Source organism: Embiotoca jacksoni, unplaced genomic scaffold (assembly GCF_022577435.1).
Source record: "Embiotoca jacksoni isolate LCO1_2020_lvr unplaced genomic scaffold, fEmbJac1.0.p SCAF_125, whole genome shotgun sequence".
NCBI lineage: Eukaryota > Metazoa > Chordata > Actinopteri > Embiotocidae > Embiotoca > Embiotoca jacksoni.
The window spans coordinates 69,406-84,749 of NW_027185258.1; the positions used below are offsets into that span (position 1 = coordinate 69,406).

General features: G+C 46.3%; 2 protein-coding genes across 2 annotated transcripts; one reads left to right on the forward strand and one right to left on the reverse strand.

Annotated features, from left to right (window-relative positions):
- Positions 1-1,260: 1,260 nt before the first annotated feature.
- tspan12 (tetraspanin 12) lies at positions 1,261-7,183 on the reverse strand. Its single transcript, XM_069145423.1, has 7 exons — positions 6,436-7,183; positions 5,455-5,537; positions 5,189-5,324; positions 4,461-4,526; positions 3,570-3,677; positions 3,320-3,463; positions 1,261-3,186 (listed from the first exon to the last, which is right to left on the reverse strand). The coding sequence occupies exons 1-7, from the start codon at positions 6,499-6,501 to the stop codon at positions 2,890-2,892; spliced, it is 900 nt and encodes a 299-aa protein (XP_069001524.1). The 5' UTR covers positions 6,502-7,183; the 3' UTR covers positions 1,261-2,889.
- A 1,446-nt stretch (positions 7,184-8,629) lies between these two features.
- Positions 8,630-13,010, forward strand: ing3 (inhibitor of growth family, member 3). The gene is made up of 12 exons (XM_069145424.1): positions 8,630-8,748; positions 8,891-8,962; positions 9,651-9,751; positions 9,923-9,988; positions 10,457-10,553; positions 10,641-10,712; positions 10,827-10,943; positions 11,024-11,187; positions 11,285-11,475; positions 11,613-11,805; positions 11,970-12,008; positions 12,081-13,010. The coding sequence occupies exons 1-12, from the start codon at positions 8,721-8,723 to the stop codon at positions 12,195-12,197; spliced, it is 1,257 nt and encodes a 418-aa protein (XP_069001525.1). The 5' UTR covers positions 8,630-8,720; the 3' UTR covers positions 12,198-13,010.
- The last annotated feature ends 2,334 nt before the right edge of the window (positions 13,011-15,344 follow it).

The window sequence follows — 15,344 nt, forward strand, 5'->3', positions numbered from 1 at the left end:
TTGTGCTTCATGAAGAGATCAAACTCTCCGATCACGTTCACCTCATCTGGATCCGCATTTTAGTTTTTTCTGCCATTGGAGCGTCAATATATGGTCACGGAAATCTGAAATGAATTTAGTGCTGATGCAAATATATTAGAAAAGGTTTGAACGACACCAGAATTTAAGACTTGAAACGTTGATTTTGTTGATTTTTGAAAGTAGTATAAACTGAACTGCTCGACTCTCGTCACTTATGCAACTTCTTTGAACTCCACTTCTGGTTTTGTATTTAGGGTCACAGGAACTGGCTGAAGGGTACAAAATAAACACTAACATATTTTTTAGGATATTGTTGACTTTTGTTTGCAAAAGAAAAAAATTAAAATTAATATAATTATTATAACTGTTATTAGTGCACATGTGCTGTAATTGTTCTTGGATGTAGTAAATCATTTCTTCTGTTCACATCCCACATGATATTTCCTGAAGCGGTGAAACCTGCATGCGTTTGGACCTGAGAGGAGATTCAAGAGCGAACTGTACAGTGATGATCATGATGATGATGATATTGATATTTATTACTTTTGATTTGTTACAAGTTGTGTTATATTGATAAAACATTAAAAAAGAGAAGCTCCTGGTGTTGGTCTGCTGCCGTGTGAGTGAACAGAATAAAACATGATTAAAACCGCTCTGACTGTCGTTTCATCCTTTTACAGCTTTTTAGCATTTTTCCATCAAGGAGAAGTAGAAAGTTTCAGTAAAAGAAGAAACATTTTTTAACGAGCGGTTTATTGGAGGGAGAAACAGGCCAATTGAAGCCACGGCCCAGTTCAGGATGGCCTGTTCTGGCCCAGTTCAGGGTCCAACTGAACCAAGTTTGGCCAAACCCTTCTGGCTAGCTGGAATATGTGTTATGAATGATGTTGTAAAATCCAGAGTGACAATAACAGGAACGCTGAGTGGTGTCATGTGATCAAGTGATCATGTGATCTAATAAAATACGGTGAGTAGAAATGGAGCCGGCGTGTGAAGCGGCTGCTCGACCAAATGAACTAATTATACCGGCGCCGGGTGTCGAGTAGAATTTCATGCTGGACAGTAAAGATCTTTTCACAGTGAACAGCTGACAACATGTAGACGTGAAACCTTCTCACTTCAACAGTTGCAGTCGGACGGATGAAGACACGAAGACCGAACATGTTTTAGCGATTTTTTTTTTTCTGTTCAAATAATTTAATATAATGTTTTATATTAAATTATTTGAACAGAAAAAAAACCGAGTCACTTTCCATCTCATCAGTCCCTCCAGGAAATACTGATCTTTCCATCTCAATAATGAACAAAATTTCAAGTGATCTCCACAATATTTGCAGCCGATGATCAAAACACGACGTGGATGAATCTTCCAAAAGATATTTAGAGCTTTAATGTTTTTATTCCAGTGACACATTAATCAAACGCTCCGATAACTGACTCATTAAATACTTCACACCATGCAGGTACAAACATACAGGACAGATCATCTCCATCTGAAGCACTTTGGTCAACAGCTGTTTTCAGTGAGCTGAATGATTCAAACAGTCTGCTTTATATTTCTTGATCCTTCTTTATCTTTCTTGATCTTCAGCGGCTGCTGACAGGAACAAACGGCTTTGTTCCAAAAACGTTCTGAAAAAGTTTCATTTCGCGACAAACGTTCAGACAGTTGATGTGAAGACGTTTCATCTCTTCAGTCGTGAGAAATCCAAAGAGAAGTTTTAAATAGCGGTTGTTTCCTCCAGAGTTCAGGATCCTCAGAGTTCAAATCTGCAGCGATTTAACTTCAGGATGAACCCGTTAATATTCCTGTCAAACACTTCCACCACTAACAATCACTCACTCATCAGTTTGATGTAAAGAAAACATAAGAAGTGTCTGAGTCACTGTCCCTTTTAGAGTTTAGAGAATATTTTATTTTCTGTATTTCATGTTTTAATAACAAAATATTTGTCTTTATTTTACTGTTTTTAATCAACTTCTGTCACTGGTAAAAAGTAAATTAATGTATTAGTTTTATTAATGATAATTATGGTCGGTTATATTTCTGAGGTTGATTATTATTTATTCTAAAACAGTTTGTCTGTTTAAACTGAGAGTGAGTGATATCAGTAATAACCACAGTAATAACCACAGTTCTCTTCAGGACGTTTGTTTGCAGCCTGTTGTTCTTCTGTTGTACGTCTCCATGTTCAGGTGATGAGGAACATGTTAGTGTTCACGTGACGAGGAACATGTTAGTGTTCACGTGATGAGGAACATGTTAGTGTTCACGTGACGAGGAACATGTTAGTGTTCAGGTGATGAGGAACACGTTAGTGTTCACGTGACGAGGAACATGTTAGTGTTCACGTGACGAGGAACATGTTAGTGTTCAGGTGATGAGGAACATGTTAGTGTTCAGGTGACGAGGAACATGTTAGCGTTCAGGTGATGAGGAACATGTTAGTGTTCACGTGATGAGGAACATGTTAGTGTTCAGGTGATGAGGAACATGTTAGTGTTCAGGTGACGAGGAACATGTTAGTGTTCAGGTGATGAAGAACATGTTAGTGTTCACGTGATGAGGAACATGTTAGTGTTCACCTGATGAGGAACATGTTAGTGTTCAGGTGATGAAGAACATGTTAGTGTTCAGGTGATGAAAAACATGTTAGTGTTCAGGTGATGAAGAACATGTTAGTGTTCACGTGATGAGGAACATGTTAGTGTTCAGGTGATGAGGAACATGTTAGTGTTCACGTGATGAGGAACATGTTAGTGTTCAGGTGATGAGGAACATGTTAGTGTTCACGTGATGAGGAACATGTTAGTGTTCACGTGATGAGGAACATGTTAGTGTTCAGGTAATGAGGAACATGTTAGTGTTCAGGCCGCAGCGTGAAGACGTTCCATCTCTAACTGGTGTCCGTTAGCGAAGCCTTTATTCGTACGGTTGCAGGTTCCTGACTTCGAAGCCGTGACCGAGGCTCCGTGTGCCGCCGAGTCGTCCGGTGGCGGCGAGTCCAGCTCCGGAGACTTGCGTCCGTAATAAAGCGCCCAGAGCAGCGTGAGGGTGAGCGCCATGGCCAGGATCTGAGCCACGCCGATGGACACGCCCAGGAAACGGAGCACCTGCAGCTGCTTGGTCCCGCGGATGAAGCTGTAGATCTTTGGACCGCAGCCCTGAAACAGGAAGAGGACACTTTACTTCCTGTCAGGGTTACAGGACCAACAGCAGCTGTTTCCTCACAGGCTTTATGATTGGGACAAAGGTCTGACTCTGATGTGTCTCGTCCAATCAGAGGCAGCGTCTCACCTCTTGGTGGAGGTCGCTGAGGTCGTGGTAGTGGGCATTGCGACCGCAGCCTGGGTACTGGTTGGAGCAGCAGGAGTCAGGTGGCCACTCCATCTCCGTCATCTCCAGCCAGTCGGTGAAGTAGATCACACCGCAGCACTGGAACTGGGACGCATGTCACATGATCACACATGACCACACCCACCTGCTCTGCGCGTGTGTGTGTGTGTGTGTGTGTGTGTGTGTGTGTGTGTGTGTGTGTGTGTGTTACCTCGGTCTGGAAGCTGTTCCAGGTGTGTGTGAGCCACTGGTAACGCTGCAGGCCGTAGTTCGGCATCCGAGACTTCAGACTGATCATATCGGACCGCTGCACGGAGGGCTGGACACACACACACACACACACACACACACACAGTTTCCATCACTGCAGAGGACGATAGTCTCTCATTGGAGGGCCACCCCCACCCCCTCACCCATTTACAAACAGCTGATGTCCAGGTGTGTCTGCCCTGTCCTGCTGATAAGAATCACTACAATACCCACAATCCCCTGCAGGCACAGATCAGCTGCTGTTTGTGGACTTCACGGTTCAACATCAGGGAACTAAAATACGGTGAGGAGGGATCGTATTCATCAGCCGGGGGAAACAAACAAACAAACAAACAAACAAACATTCAATCCGACCAATCAGAGTTCAGCCTAAAGAGCTTCATGCAAACAAACTGAATCTGAAATGATCCACTTTTAAACTGAAATAAAAACCTTTTCATTCAATAGATGAATAAAATCACAGAGTACAAAACGTGTTTCGATGATGAGCCCGACGAGAGATTCTGAAACTGGATCTGATCTGAGAGCAGCGAGCCGGACGTGTCTCAGATGTCTGTTTATTCTTAGAACCGTGTGGTGTTGGTGACCTGGCTCTGGATCAGCAGCTGAACGTTAGTGAACGCTGACAGACGTCCAGCACGAACAAAGATCTCACAGGACAGAGGCATCACTCTGCAGGTTAACTCCACGACTTTCCTCTGAGAACTCAGGATGGAGGACTGAAGCTGCAGAAGGTGTATTTATCTGATCTTCAATTCATCGCGGCGTCCCTCGGTGAAAGACGGATGAATTGAAGATCGCGTCCCGGCAGGTTTGTGTAACGTGTCCTCACCTCGTCGTACGTCCACACGCCGCTGGACAGCTCCACACAGAAGATCACCAGCAGGCTGCCAAAGTACTGAAACACAAACGTCCACAGAGTGACACATCCGGTCTGATGTCATGTGATCTCCCTGGTGTCTCGGGGGTAACTGAGGAGGGGGAGGCACTTCCTGTCTCTTTGGTTTCCCATCATGCCCTGCTGGAGTCCATTCAACGCACTGAAGCTTCTCTCTGTGTCCCAGCGGCTCGTCTTTCAGGGACACACTGATGGGACAATCTTATCTCATCTAAGGGACAATGGAGACACCTGACACCTGGTCCCGCCCACACAGGTGACAGCAGACAGGTGATGTGGATCAGAGGCCGGCCCCCTTCTCAGCCAGACCGTCAGAGAGGACACAGATTGACCTCTGTTAGGATCTGACTGGGAATCTGGACCTAAGGTCTTTAAGGTGTAAACGTGTTCGTTGTATGTTCATGTAAACATGTTTGTTGTATGTTACTAAACGTGTAAAATCTTCTCATGTTGCACATCAAACATGTTTATAAACACTGAATGACATCATACAGAATTAATCACGTATGTTCAACAGACTGAACGTCATGAAGGTTCAAACATCAACGAGATGATTTCATCTAACATACGTGTAGAAACTCAGTCTGTGCTGCACACGTATGTCAGAATGACTTCCCGTGTGAATGTCCATATCATTTACACGTATGACGGAGACTCCGTACCCATGACAGCAGCAGCAGGTCGCAGCGCAGCGCGCCGCAGTATCCCACCATGGCGACGATGAGGAGGAAGCAGCACACAGCAATGATGACGGGATGGACAGCTGGAGAGTACGTGAGGACGGCAGCTTCCTCCAACCTGCAGCACACACACACACACACACACACACACACACACACTCACTGCTCTTCATCACCGACCCAACACCTTCCAGGTTCTGGATGACCCGGGTCAGACTGACACCTCGAGGCCTCTCATCTGGACTCACCTGGTGTGGGCTGTCAGGGTCAGGACGGTGTTCAGGGAGTCTCTGATCCACGCTGCCACCCCCAGCACACACGCTGACATCAGCTGGACACACACACATAAACACACAGAAATAAACACACACAGATCAGTTTCTGCTAACTGAAAATAACATCTCAGAATGTGAGACGCTCTCCAGATAGATGGCCTACTTTACTTTAAACACCAGCTAACCAGACTTTAATTAACCAGACTATAACTAACCAGACTTTAACTAACCAGATTATAACTAACCAGACGTTAACTAACCAGACTGTAACTATCCTGACTTTAACTAACCAGACGTTAACTGTGAGATGCTGTGGGTCGGTGTTGTGGGTCAGTTTTGTGTTGTTTCGGTGTTGTGGGTCGGTGTTGTGTAGTGTCGGTGTTGTTGGTCGGTGTTGTGTAGTGTCGGTGTTGTTGGTCGGTGTTGTGTAGTGTCGGTGTTGTGTAGTGTCGGTGTTGTTGGTCGGTGTTGTGTAGTGTCGGTGTTGTGTAGTGTCGGTGTTGTTGGTCGGTGTTGTGTAGTGTCGGTGTTGTGGGTTGGTGGTGTGGGTCGGTGTTGTGTAGTGTCGGTGTTGTGGGTTGGTGGTGTGGGTCGGTGTTGTGTAGTGTCGGTGTTGTGGGTTGGTGGTGTGGGTCGGTGTTGTGTAGTGTCGGTGTTGTGGGTTGGTGGTGTGGGTCGGTGTTGTGGGTTGGTGGTGTGGGTCGGTGTTGTGTAGTGTCGGTGTTGTGGGTTGGTGGTGTGGGTCGGTGTTGTGTAGGGTCGGTGTTGTGGGTTGGTGGTGTGGGTCGGTGTTGTGTAGTGTCGGTGTTGTGGGTTGGTGGTGTGGGTCGGTGTTGTGTAGTGTCGGTGTTGTGGGTTGGTGGTGTGGGTCGGTGTTGTGTAGTGTCGGTGTTGTGGGTTGGTGGTGTGGGTCGGTGTTGTGTAGTGTCGGTGTTGTGGGTCGGTGCTGCTCACCCAGAACAGCAGGTTGAGTGCGTACAGCAGGCAACGCAGACACCTCACCGCGTCCTCCCGAGCCATCCCGACCGGAGCTCCGCCGCGCTGCTCACCTGAGCCCGGGGCACCATGGCAACATGCTCACTGCAGACACTCGGCCCGGGGCCCGCAGACGGGACTGCGCAGACTACCACTCATCACACCGGAGCGGTCTCTGAACAACTGCGTCTGCTCCGCACGTAACAGCCGCATTCCGCTCGGTGCGTGTCTCCGGCCCGGCTCCGTCCGCCTCCTGCTGTCAGCAACTCGGGTTTATCCGTGAGAAGTCCCGGAAACTTTCACAACAGGTGGTTTCCTACTTTCCCTTAGCCCCGCCGGGGTGGTGCAGTGAGTGGAGCCGCGGAGAGGCGCTGACACCTCCAATCAATCATCACTCAGTCAGCGGGACACGGAGAGGCTCGGCTCCGGTTAAAGAGCCTCCTCACGGAATTAGAAACGGTATTCTCTGTTTGTTGTGAGGTCCAAAATCATCCGACCGAAACTCCAGAATGTAAAAACACGGATCCAAACAGAAGTCCGGCTTCAAACTCCTCCAGGTCTGAATATGTGTCGGTGAACGGTCCCTCCGGTGAACGGTCCCTCCGGTGAACGGTCCCTCCGGGCGCACAGTCCAAACCGTCGAGTCCCTGCAGGCTGTTTGGAGCCGGAGTAGGAGAGTCTGAGCGGGGCGGTGCGGTCCGTCCTACTGCCTCTTCTTCCTCTAATAATTAAATGCGTGCAGCCCCCCCCCCCCCCCCCCCCCCCCTCCCTCAGCGTGTCCTGGGGGAGGACAGAGGAATGTGTCCGCCTCCAGCCGCTCAGCCCGGGGTCAGCAGGCCGGGTGGTGCTGCGGTGGAGAGGAGGATGGAGGAGCGGAGAGGAAACTGAGCACACACACACACACATACACACACACACACACTCACACGTAGATACACATACATACACACAGACAAACACATTCACACACAGACACACACACACACACACATACACACATAGACATACACAGTATAAAAATAAGAAGGATATAAATAGCCAAAATATGTGGACACAAAATGCTTCATCACCAAAAGTTTCTGTCTATATATATTAGCCAAATTATATAAAGACACAACTTGATCAAATAAAATCTACAGGTTATTAAGTGTATTTTGTCTACATAATTTTGGCAATTTAGTTTATCTTTTAGTTTGTTTTCATACTTATAGCCAAGAGTATATGGACAGTAATTACCAACTGTTAATGAGTTTGTGTCCACATACTTTTCAGATCGAGCTATGTGGCCAAAAGTATGTGGACACCTCCCGCTGATGTAGATGATAGTTTATTGGTAAAATCTACACTCTAATAACCCGTACTTAGCGTCTGCATACTTTTGGTCATATATGGTCTTCCTATCAAGCTAGTAATTTATATACACACATGTATGGTCAAAAGTATGTGGACACAGTGACTTTTATTGAACCACAACAGAATCCTGGGTTTGTGTGTCTGATATAATCAATATGAACTGATAATCACATCTGAGTTCATGTAAACTTAATAACAGAATATGTCTGATTCCAGTCTTTTCATGTCAGATGATTTACCAGTTGATTTATTAAAGGCTCATCCTAAAATAACTATATGATGAATATTGTGTTTTTACAATGATGTAAACGTGCTGTTTTTTTTACACAATATTTTCAGTATATAGAAAAATACAATTGGGAGCAACAGCAAAAACAGGTTAATTGTAAATAATGAAAATAAAACTACAAAGAAAGAGTCAGCTCTGAATTAAATAATCTATCAAGTAATTATTCTATTTTCTTGAATATATAGTTCCCGTTTCCAATTTGCATATAACCTATCCTGTAGTCCATGTGTAAGTAACAAATAAACCGTTGAATGCTTGAAACCTTCATTTCATGTAGTAAGTACAGATTATTCCTGATTATTAATAAAGATTGGTGACTGATATTTAAACACACAATGAATAAATTATTTGAATTAAACCAGTTTTTTATTTGGGAGTTGTTTTACAGTACATACACTATAAACACGTATTAAACTACAACTTCCATGATGCTTCTGTTGCGAGAACGCAAATCAACGTCCGCCTAGATTTCAACCAATCAGAACACCGGTAGCCGATTGCGTCACTTTCTGTGACCTCAATTTTTCGGAGTATTTTTTTCTGAGCGAGACAGCGGCTGGCGGCGCCATATTGAAAGCAGAAAACATTTCCACTAAACGCGTAAAACATCAAATTTAGCGCGATGCTGTACTTGGAGGATTACCTCGAGAGTGAGTACGGGCCTCCCCCGAGGCGGAGGCGGTGCTGTTGGGCTGTTTTCTGCATTAAATGTGTGTTATTTCGTGGCCCGTGCGGCTCCGGCCGTTAGCCTAGCCATGCTAGCAGGTTAAGTGCTTTTTCTTCTCCTGGCAGTGATCGAGCAGCTTCCCATGGACCTCCGCGACAGGTTTACGGAAATGAGGGAGATGGACCTGCAGGTTCAGAGTACGTACCGCTCCGCCGGCTAACGGCGGCTCACAGCGGCGCTCACACACCGGGAGCAGTCACGGTTTAACGGGCACACAGAGAGCCGCCGTGCCGGTTCCACCGAACAGCGGAGTTTAACACCGAGGAGCTGTTTCATTCATTAGCACACATGTTAGCTCCGCCGGCTAACAGTGACGTCATATAACGTTTGCTCTGGTATTACAAGCCGGCCTGTCATTGATCAGGTGGATCGATTAAAGCAGGAACTTCACGTATCAACGGGTTTTCACTTCTTTTTTTGTTTTTTTCAGAGCTGAAATATTATCAACGAGCCTCTTCCTCGTTTTTAACTTAGCAGGAGACTTCACATGTTTATAACATGTTTAAACACACGACCTCATATTAATGGAAATCTTAACACTGGACACAGTATTTAAACATGTTGTTCTGATGGCAAATGATTTCAAACCGAAAATAGTCATGTTAATATCTACATTCAGCTGGAATTAAACAGAAGAGACTTTTATTAATAATAAAAACAGCTCTGATCAACTTAAAAAACGCAGAGGTGACTAGTTTATGTTAATGAGCAGTTTGTTTCCATGGAAACGAAAAGGGCTGGGTCACAAATTTATATCAGAGAGAGCTTAAATCTGAAACAAGAAGTGACTGCAACTGATTTTAATTTTCTTGTTCATGTCGTCAGATGCCACAGATCAGCTGGAGCAGAAGGTCATTGAGTTCTTCGTCAACGCCAAGAAGAACAAACCTGAGTGGAGGGAAGAGCAGATGGAGGTCATCAAAAAGGTCCAAACTTATTTGAAATCACCAAAAAGGTCCAAACTTATTTATGAAATCACCAAAAAGGTCCGAAGTTATTGATAAGGGGAGACATTAATAAAAAATAAACCCAGTTCATTGATGATCTGTTGTCTGTGATGAAGAGGAGGAGGTAATCTTCATCCTCGTCTGTTTCAGGATTATTACAAAGCTCTGGAAGATGCAGATGAGAAAGTCCAGCTGGCCAATCAGATCTACGACCTGGTGAGTGACATCATCTTCATCTGAACATTCTTCATACATTATCATCTATAACTCTGTTTCAGGAAGCAGTGACATCACACTGAGGTCATCACAGGGCAGGAAACAGCTGGTGGTGTTTTTTTTTCTTTACAGTAAAGTCAGGGTTCAGTTTTAGTGAAGTTAAATCAAACACTGTGTACAGTGTAGTAGAGCTAGTCCACCAGCAGGGGGCAGACAGACTAACAGAGTCCAGATGTTAACATCATCAATGCAGTGATCAGTGCACATCTGTATATAAACAGCTTCATTAGTTTGAACATCATCTGTAATAATCATAATAATATCACGTCTGGTTTATCATCGTGTTTGGATTATCAAACCTGCAGGTGTTTAATCAGCTAATCGGTTCAGCTGAGTTCTCTCTGAATCAGTGATGCCATCTGTCCACAGAGGATCTCTGAGCTTTTGTTTGTTTGTTGTTGTCTCCAGGTGGACCGCCACCTGAGGAAACTGGATCAGGAACTGGCCAAGTTCAAGATGGAGCTGGAGGCCGACAACGCCGGCATCACAGAGATCCTGGAGAGACGTGAGTCTCCACTCTGACGGTTTATGTGACTGTTGACGAACAAGAAGTGGAGCCAGTTTAACTTCCTGTCTTCTTCCTCCTGATCAGGATCTTTAGAGATGGACAGTCCGTCTCAGCCCGTCAACAACCACCACGTCCACTCACACACCGCCGCCGAGAGTAAGACGACCTCTGACGTCTCAGGGCAACAGGTAACAGAGGTATTATGGGATGTTGACGTGTGTGTGTGTGTGTGTGTGTGTGTGTGTGTGTGTGTGTGTGTGTGTGTGACAGAGAGGAAGTACAGCGCTCCGACCCATCACACCACGGAACACGTTCCAGAGAAGAAGTTCAAGTCTGAAGCTCTGCTGTCCACACTCACCTCAGACGCCTCCAAGGAGAACACGCCAGGTAACACCTCACCTGTCGGGTAACACCTGGTTATCTGGTTGACCTGCTCTGCCTGATGTCCACCTGTGTGTCCCCTGCAGGTTGCCGTGCCAACAGCACATCCTCATCCACCACCAGTGTGTACAGCGTGAACTCCTCCCAGCCTCTGGCCTCCTACAACCTGAGCTCCTTACCTGCGGGCCCCGGGGCCGGAGCCGGAGCCATCACCATGGCTGCCGCTCAGGCCGTCCAGGCCACCGCTCAGGTAGGACTCACCTGGCGGAGCTCTCAGGTGACCCCAGTGATGTCATGCTGCCGCATCCGTGCTACGTGTGTGTTGTGACCCCGTGTTGTGTGTCCAGATGAAGGAAGGCCGGAGGACCTCCAGCCTGAAGGCCAGTTATGAAGCCATCAAGAACAACGACTTCACGCTGAGTCGGGAGTTCTCTCTGTCCAGAGACTCCACGGGCTTCTCCTCCTCCGCCCTCGCCTCCACCCTCACTCAGACTCTGCCCCCAAGCTCTGCTTCCGACTCCCGGGGACGCAAGTCCAAGTAAGACACGCACACACACACTCAGAAACACACATACACACACCCACATCAGTGCTCCTCCCAGACACACACCTACACACAAGCACACACCTACCTGTGTCGTGGTGTGTACTCCAGGTGCTTCATGTGTTTTCCAGGAGCAACATCAAGTCTTCCAACCATCAGTCCTCTTCGTCCTCCTCCTCTTCCTCGCTGTCCTCCTGCTCCTCATCATCAGCTCTGGCTCAGGAACTTTCCCAGCAGGCATCAGCGCTGCCTGAAGCCGAAGCCAACAGTCAGGTGGACTGGACCTACGACCCCAACGAGCCCCGCTACTGCATCTGTAACCAGGTACACACTCACAAACACACACAAACAAACACACACACACACACACACACACACACACTGACAGTACTACCATTTGCCAACAGGACCCTTGATTGATTGATTGATTGATTGATTGATTGATTGATTGATTGATTGACATCATTGATTACCTTGGATGTCTCCAGGTGTCGTATGGAGAGATGGTCGGCTGTGACAACACAGATGTGAGTATGATGTTAGTACTTCCTGTAGTGAAAGCGGTCTCTCTCTGACGGATGTTATTGATCTGTCCTCAGTGTCCCATCGAGTGGTTCCACTACGGCTGCGTGGGCCTGACGGAGGCTCCCAAGGGGAAGTGGTACTGTCCTCAGTGCACCGCTGCCATGAAGAGGAGAGGCAGCCGCCACAAATAGACCCACTGCCACCTGTCTGCCATGTTGGAGCCTGACCTCCACACGCTGCAGCCGGCTGAGGTCAGAGGTCAACAGGCTCGCAGACAAACACACTGACGACTAACTTTGTGCCAACGGACATGGACCGACACGGGAACGTGGACCGACACGGGGGACGTGGACAGACACGGGGGACGTGGACCGACACGGGGGACGTGGACCGACCGTGGAGCAACATGGATTGGAGCTCGGAAGGAAATCTTTGGGTTCTGAGATCAAATCTGACATCCAATCAAAACACTGGAAATATTCATCTTAAACTCTTAAAAGTCGACACTGAACGTCCTCCAAACGTTTCAGAGACCAAAACCGGTTTAATGTCTTGGTTTATTAAACTTCAGTTTAACTTCATCAACAAGCCTGACTCAAGCTTAGAAACATAAACCTGACTCTAATGTTGCAATCCACACTTTATTCATCCTGACCTCGTTTTTATCAAAGGAAACTGGGAACACCTGAAAACAGAAGCCAGGTGTTCCAGAGGTTCCAGGTGTGTCACTGAACTGGAACTGTCCGTCTTCCCCTCGACTCTTTCACTTCGATCTAAACCGTCAGATTTATTTCAAAGTTTAAATCATTTCCCATGAGGCCGTGCTCTACAAACAGGACGAGTTGGACCATTAACATGTTTCCAGAATGTACTGTGTGTGTGTGTGTGTGTGTGTGTGTGTGTGTGTGTGTGCGCGTGTGTGTGTGTGTGTGTGTTTTATTGTTTGTTCCCACGGATGTTCAAAAAAAGTTCAATAAAGTGATGATCAGGATGTTTTGGTAAAACTGTTGATCAACTCGTGTTTTTTATATTTGACCTGAAAGTTGTACTCAAACCAAAACAGGAAGTGGACGCGACGATGACCTCGCCGACCCGTTTGTGTAACTGGCTGGTTTCTCTGTCTTTACTCACCAGCTCAATTTACTGGAGCGACTGGCGTCACTGACATCATCAGAAGTGAAGCTGCTGCTATGGTGGCCCTCGAGGACAAAATACAGAACTCATTTAAGGAGACAGACAAACATGGAGATGTTTAACTGCGTTTAATGTCCTCAGTGACAGACGCTGCATTTAATGTCCTCAGTGACAGACGCTGCATTTAATGTCCTCAGATACAGACGCGCTGCGTTTAATGTCTTTAGAGACAGACGCTGCGTTTAATGTCCTCAGATACAGACACTGCGTTTAATGTCCTCAGAGACAGACACTGCGTTTAATGTCCTCAGAGACGGACACTGCGTTTAATGTCCTTAGATACAGACACTGCGTTTAATGTCCTCAGATACAGACACTGCGTTTAATGTCCTCAGATACAGACACTGCGTTTAATGTCCTCAGATACAGACGCTGCGTTTAATGTTCTCAGAGACAGCCACGCTGTGTTTAATGTCCACAGATATAGACACGCTGCGTTTAATGTCCTCAGATACACAGACACTGCGTTTAATGTCCTCAGAGACAGACACTGCGTTTAATGTCCTCAGATACAGACGAGCTGCGTTTAATGTCCACAGATACAGACGCTGCGTTTAATGTTCTCAGAGACAGCCACGCTGTGTTTAATGTCCACAGATATAGACACGCTGCGTTTAATGTCCTCAGAGACAGACACTGCGTTTAATGTCCTCAGATACAGTGACGCTGCGTTTAATGTCCTAAGATACAGACACTGCATTTAATATTCTCAGACAGCCACGCTGCGTTTCATGTCCACAGATATAGACACGCTGCGTTTCATGTCCACAGATACACAGACACTGCGTTTAATGTCCTCAGACACACAGACACTGCGTTTAATGTCCACAGATACAGACACGCTGCGTTTAATGTCCTCAGATACAGACACTGCGTTTAATGTCCTCAGATGTAGACGCGCTGCGTTTAATGTCCTCAGAGACAAACACTGCGTTTAATGTCCTCAGATACAGACACTGCGTTTAATGTCCTCAGATATAGACGCGCTGCGTTTAATGTCCTCGGAGACAAACACTGCGTTTAATGTCCTCAGAGACAGACACGCTGTGTTTAATGTCCTCAAACACTGCATTTAATGTCCTCAGAGACAAACACTGCGTTTAATGTCCTTAGACGTGCTGCGTTTAATGTCCTCAGAGACAGACGTTGCGTTTAATGTCCTCAGATACAGACACGCTGCGTTTAATGTCCTCAGATGTGCTGCATTTAATGTCCTCAGAGACGGACGCTGTGTTTAATGTCCTCAAAGACAGAGACACTGCGTTTAATGTCCACAGAGACAGACGCTGCATTTAATGTCCTCAGACGTGCTGCATTTAATGTCCTCAGAGACAGATGCTGCGTTTAATGTCCTCAAAGACAGAGACATTGCGTTTAATGTCCACAGAGACAGACACTGCATTTAATGTCCTCAAAGACAGACACTGCGTTTAATGTCCTCAGAGACAGATGCTGTGTTTAATGTCCTCAGAGACAGACACGCTGTGTTTAATGTCCTCAAACACTGCATTTAATGTCCTCAGAGACAAACACTGTGTTTAATGTCCTCAGATACAGAGACACTGCGTTTAATGTCCTCAGAGACAGACGCTGTGTTTAATGTCCTCAGATATAGACGCGCTGCGTTTAATATCCTCAGAGACAAACGCTGCGTTTAATGTCCTCAGAGACAGACGCTGTGTTTAATGTCCTCAGATATAGACGTGCTGCGTTTAGTGTCCTCAGAGACAGGCTGCGTTTAATGTCCTCAAAGACAGACACTGCATTTAATGTCCTCAGAGACAGACGCTGCGTTTAATGTCCTCAGATACAGACACGCTGCGTTTAATGTCCTCAGATACAGACACGCTGCGTTTAATGTCCTCAGATACAGACACGCTGCGTTTAATGTCCTCAGACGTGCTGCGTTTAATGTCCTCAGAGACCGACGCTGCGTTTAATGTCTTCAAAGACAGAGACACTGCATTTAATGTCCACAGAGACAGACGCTGTGTTTAATGTCCTCAGATACAGACGCGCTGCGTTCAATGTCCTCAGATACAGACACGCTGCGTTTAATGTCCTCAGAGACAGACGCTGCGTTTAATGTCTTCAAAGACAGAGACACTGCGTTTAATGTCTTCAAAGACAGAGACACTGCGTTT

What these genes read in the sequence shown, in the direction of transcription:
- ing3 (XM_069145424.1), top strand. Translation starts at nt 8,721, where the DNA reads ATGCTGTACTTGGAGGATTACCTCGAGA. An exon ending in AGATGGAGGTCATCAAAAAG is followed by an intron (nt 9,752 to 9,922) that starts GTCCAAACTTAT and finishes CGTCTGTTTCAG; the next exon opens with GATTATTACAAAGCTCTGGA. An exon ending in TCGGCTGTGACAACACAGAT is followed by an intron (nt 12,009 to 12,080) that starts GTGAGTATGATG and finishes ATCTGTCCTCAG; the next exon opens with TGTCCCATCGAGTGGTTCCA.
- tspan12 (XM_069145423.1), bottom strand. Translation starts at nt 6,501, where the DNA reads ATGGCTCGGGAGGACGCGGTGAGGTGTCTGCGTTGCCTGCTGTACGCA. An exon ending in CACTCAACCTGCTGTTCTGG is followed by an intron (nt 5,538 to 6,435) that starts GTGAGCAGCACC and finishes GTGTGTGTCCAG; the next exon opens with CTGATGTCAGCGTGTGTGCT. An exon ending in ACCCTGACAGCCCACACCAG is followed by an intron (nt 5,325 to 5,454) that starts GTGAGTCCAGAT and finishes TGTGTGCTGCAG; the next exon opens with GTTGGAGGAAGCTGCCGTCC.